Source organism: Sphaeroforma arctica, assembly GCF_001186125.1.
Source record: "Sphaeroforma arctica JP610 unplaced genomic scaffold supercont1.2652, whole genome shotgun sequence".
NCBI classification, from domain to species: Eukaryota; class Ichthyosporea; order Ichthyophonida; genus Sphaeroforma; species Sphaeroforma arctica.
This window is the reverse complement of record NW_014037906.1, coordinates 486-5,401: the sequence shown is the minus strand read 5'-3', so window position 1 is coordinate 5,401 and position 4,916 is coordinate 486. Positions and strand designations below refer to the sequence as shown.

The 4,916-nt window shown below is 36.3% G+C and overlaps 3 protein-coding genes across 3 annotated transcripts; 1 reads left to right on the top strand and 2 right to left on the bottom strand.

The window, feature by feature from the left end:
- Nucleotides 1-245: 245 nt before the first annotated feature.
- SARC_12853 (hypothetical protein) lies at nt 246-1,062 on the bottom strand. The gene has a single exon (XM_014293034.1). It carries the CDS (start codon nt 1,004-1,006, stop codon nt 803-805), a length of 204 nt encoding a protein of 67 aa, XP_014148509.1. The 5' UTR covers nt 1,007-1,062; the 3' UTR covers nt 246-802.
- A 142-nt stretch (nt 1,063-1,204) lies between these two features.
- Nucleotides 1,205-3,816, top strand: SARC_12852 (hypothetical protein). The gene is made up of 2 exons (XM_014293033.1): nt 1,205-1,782; nt 2,021-3,816. The coding sequence occupies exons 1-2, from the start codon at nt 1,492-1,494 to the stop codon at nt 2,111-2,113; spliced, it is 384 nt and encodes a 127-aa protein (XP_014148508.1). The 5' UTR covers nt 1,205-1,491; the 3' UTR covers nt 2,114-3,816.
- On the bottom strand, nt 2,767-4,055 carry SARC_12851 (hypothetical protein). Its single transcript, XM_014293032.1, has one exon. The coding sequence runs from the start codon at nt 3,546-3,548 to the stop codon at nt 3,018-3,020; it is 531 nt and encodes a 176-aa protein (XP_014148507.1). The 5' UTR covers nt 3,549-4,055; the 3' UTR covers nt 2,767-3,017.
- Nucleotides 4,056-4,916: the final 861 nt, after the last annotated feature.

The following is a 4,916-nucleotide window of genomic DNA, read 5'->3' as shown; positions in this document are numbered from 1 at the left end:
TATATATATATATATATGTGTGTGTGTGTGTGCAAAAGTTTATACATATTTATACACAAAGATAAGCTTAAACATATATTGTATATCTGTATTGAATGATTTTAATATAAATATATTTAACATTTGGTTTTTAGTCGTTAATGCTAAAGTTCTACAATTTAGTAGTAATAAATATATACACACTTTTTGGCTATACTATAAAATAGCGTCCAAGTATATATTCATTTATACTTACGATCTTCGTCGATAGTATAGTCTTATTCTGCCGCATATATCCGAGCCATGGTCTCAGGAGATTCGGTAAGGCATGGATCATGGTCCTATATATCGTCCACTGGGTCATAGCACTCTACATTATTGGTGTTAGACGAGGTAGCAATATCAAAACTGTCTAATGATAGACTATTTAAATAAGCACGCTCACAGTGGATACCATTGGGTTTACGCGATCGATCGCGGTAAGTACAACTAACGATGTTCATCGGCTGTGAGAATCACCGATCGATTAGTATCTTCTATAATATCTAGTTTGTTAGACATACCTGCTGTGAACATATGAGCCACGTGAAAGATGATATCATCACGGTTAACTACAATCTTCGTATCAACACGTCAAACGCTTGATGCGACGTCACAATTGCAGCTGATTTTCTCAATCGGCACAATGAGATTGGCAATCCGCGTATGTTATGGTTTTCCCTAAAGCACTATACATTTGTTCCATTGCTTCCATATTAGCTTTGTTCTCTTCTGCATAGAGCTCTTTGTTTTGTGTGGCAAGTAGCTCATCTTCTATACTCTGTCATTTCAAGCGTTGTTGACGTACGCTCTCCGGTTCGTCATACTTCAGGCGTTTGAATGTGACTGGACAATAGCCATCTTCGATAGCTTGCTCAAATTTGAGTTTGTTTCGCGCCGTAATTGGTGTTACTTTGTCAGACCCGAAGTTGTTTCGATTATAACCACCGTCACTTGATGATGGTTCTATCTCGTGTGGTAGCTTCATAATAGCGAATTGTTATAAACATTATGCAGATATTTATGGACTATTTGTGGAATCTGTGATCGCCTAAAAATTGATTACGAATATATTAATAATAATATACCGGTTATGTAGTTCGGTATCTCAATATATTCAAACAAATAAATACCGACAACTCAATAAACTACCGAGCTCAGCTCACTCCCTGCAGGGAGTCATGATTCACAAGAATTTTTTATTTATTTAAAGTGTACATACCTGTAGGCTGAATGTAGTTATTAGTAGGCTGTAGCCTGTAATCACTAATCTCAAATCAGTATGTATTTTGTCATACATAAGCAACTTCGAATTCCAGAGACCATTTTGGCGTAGCTGATTGGCCTATTGCCAATGCATACTGATCTACATCGAAAAGAAAATAATATAAACCAGAGCGGCACAGAGAAACCTACTTCACATTTGCGGTAGTATTTTCGAGAGTGTTTTGATAAAGCAAATATATATCCAACATGAACCTCTCAGCAAACCTTGTGAAGGCCGGCATTGTTGCGTACTCAGGCTGGAGCGCATACTTCCTATTCGGAGCGAAGTATCCGGCCACTAACCCGTTCCATGATGAGACACTGACCCCAAAGGAGGTCTACTTGTCCACCCATCTGGGTCTTTGCCTTGCTGAAACGGCTGCGTTTTTTGCCTGTACCACAGGTTCTGTGCGTCACAATCCAAGAACTATTCTTGGCCTGGGATTAACTCTTCACATCGCGGTCTGGGTGTACGATTTCACCATCACTGACAAACCTGTATGTTGTTCGCAGCACTGTCGTGCATGCATTCAGTACTTCAAGATTCAGAATCAATTCGTGTATTTCGTTATTACAATCTCCAGGCCTTGTTCTCAAATCATACTCCCTGTAGGAGAAGGGATTCTGAGCTGCATTCTGCATATCAAACTGCGATCCACCGTACGACTTGTTTTCTCTCTCCTTTTGGTGAGCATATTGCTTACCTTATATCATCATACTTTCTTTAAATATATAGGCTTATCGATGGAATAAACCTGCCTGCACCGCCGGTTCCGTCGGTTCCGTCGCTCTCAGTCTGCTTCTGATGAAGGAAGGACTGGCGCTTTGATTACGGGTGTCCTTGAACCAGCGTGGCCCTCCGTATGGTTCTACCGAAAAATTTCACTTCCGGCACTGCACGACATTTACGGGAGTGTAAACTGGTACGGTGACTTCAAGATAAATAAATGGAAACTCAATAAGTTGAGGATGTCTCTTTCCGAGGTAGGGCCGGAAATATTGAGCTTACTATCTCCTTTGTGCATGTTTAAGTCCTTCTATTAAATGGCATGTGAGTAATGTCCACGATCGCAATATCGCACGATCGATTAACAGCAAGAAAACTCGAGTCTGTTGCGATATCGAATCAGCCGAAAAATGAACGAAGAAATGGCAATCGTATGGCCAAAACCTGTCGTCTAGGGATAACCAATGCCCGGCGCATCGGTAATATGACCTTCGTACTGGTATATGCAATTGCAAGTTGAGGAAAAAAGGTACTATAAGCAGACCAAAGATAATTTCGACATGCGCTTTTTTATATATTAGCAGGTCGCAGTTACTTGTAATATAATTGGGTAAAAGTCTGGATACACTGTTGTCTGACCTACTGCGAATGAAGTGCAGCATACTTATTGCGATTGTTGTTTCCCGTTCGCGCGGCAATCTAATGATTCCTAGAATGAGGCAAGGGCAATATCAACGCCTAGTATCCTCTTATATGTTCCTACGCCTACATACCAACTGCGCCATCAAAATATACCTCGTATAAAATATATGGTGTTACGCTTCATTCAGACGTGAGCTACCACTTCAAGCACTCTGGCGTCGAAAGGCCACAGTTTACACATTGATGTAAATATGGTAACGGGCGAACGGCGTTTTAACTCTGGCGAGTATATGCAAATTCAAATAACACAGCCGAGTAGATCAGCTCGCTTACTTGTGGTAAGTGATGAGAAAAAATTGTGTGCTCAAGCATTGAAACTCCTTCGTTGTCGCCGCACATTCGGATTAGTCGCCGACGGATTGCTCAAAGGACTTCTTTGGCCACCCTTACTGATCGGACTAGTCTCGCCTGAAGTTCCAGCTGAAGATAAGCTGCGTTTAGGACTTAGAATCGCAGTGAGGTGGCTCCCATAGTCATGCGACGCCGCTCGTGCGACACCGTGCTCGAAATGGCTCGTGCAATTGTCGAGGCTCCTTTTAGAGTCCACATTGTGCACATTAAGATCCGAGCTACTGTTCTGTGGCGATGGCATCGGAGAGGTTCGCAAGCTGTGACGGGGTGACTTAGGCAGAGGCCGAGTATCTACATCGGATAGCAAGATACCATCCGCATCGCCCTTGTCAGTCACACTCGGCAACTGGTCTTCCTGGTCGATTACTGGGCTTTCGCACTCGCATTCATCATCGCAGTCGGAATCGCACCCAAACTCAAAGTCTACGACCGGTTCATCGTTTATCGAAACTTCTACGGGCCAAGGACCAGCTAAATCTACCATTGATCCTGTGCCAAGATCGATCGAAAACACCCCACTAGTTGTGTTTTTCTCGACAATCTCCAAGAAGTGGTCATTCGCCGATATTGCTCCCCATGCCCGTTTACTGCAAGGGATGGCTTGCTCCTGCGGATCCCAGCGTACTCGCTTCCCCGAAGGCTTGTGAATGATATTTCCAAAGAAAAGCGCACGAGATACAACGGAAAGACCATACCTCTCATTGTCATCGATATAAGGCTGAAGATCAGTTACCAATGTGCGGAATTTGCCTGTTGAAGAGCGGTAAAATGAGAGTTCTGCCCTTTAAGAGTTTGTTCTGTGAAGTGTTCAGCATGACTCCGGCGAGATATATATATATAAATACTTTAAATATAAATAAATAAATAAATATATATATATATATATATATAAATATGAATATAAATTAAATATATATATGTATATAGACACACACATACATGTATACATATACATATATATATATATATAGATTGATATTTAGATATATATGCAATATACATAAATACAATATACATATAGATACATGTCTGTATGTATATACATGTATACATATATACATGTATATATATTAACATATATACTTATAAGCCTTCATACATAATATCTATATATATATATACATAATACATAATATATATATATAAATGTATATATGTAAATACATATATATTTATATATATACATATATATGTATATATATATATACATAAATTTGTAAATAAATTAATATATATTTATATATATATGTTTCTATATTTATATATATATATATAAATTTATAAATAGATATATAAATATATATATAAATTTATAAATAGATATATAAATATATATATGGATATATGTATAAATAGATATATATAAATATAATATATATACAATATGTGTAAATATATACATATACATATAGACGTATATATATTTATATACATCATCTTAAAATATATATATACATAATATATATATATATACATAATATATGTATATATACATAAATATAATATATCTATATATATACTAATATATATATATATAAAATATATATAATAGTATATATATATATACATACATATATATATATACATAAATATACATATACATATATATATATACATAAATATACATATATGTGTGTGTGTGTGTACATATATATATAAATAATTTACCTATATATCTATATATGTATGTGTATTTGGGTACATGGTTTTATGTATATGTATATATTTGAAAGTGTATATATTATGTATGTATGTATGTATGTATATATGTATACGTATATGTATATATATATAATATAGATGTATAGATATATACATTTGTATAGATATATATATATATATATATATTCAT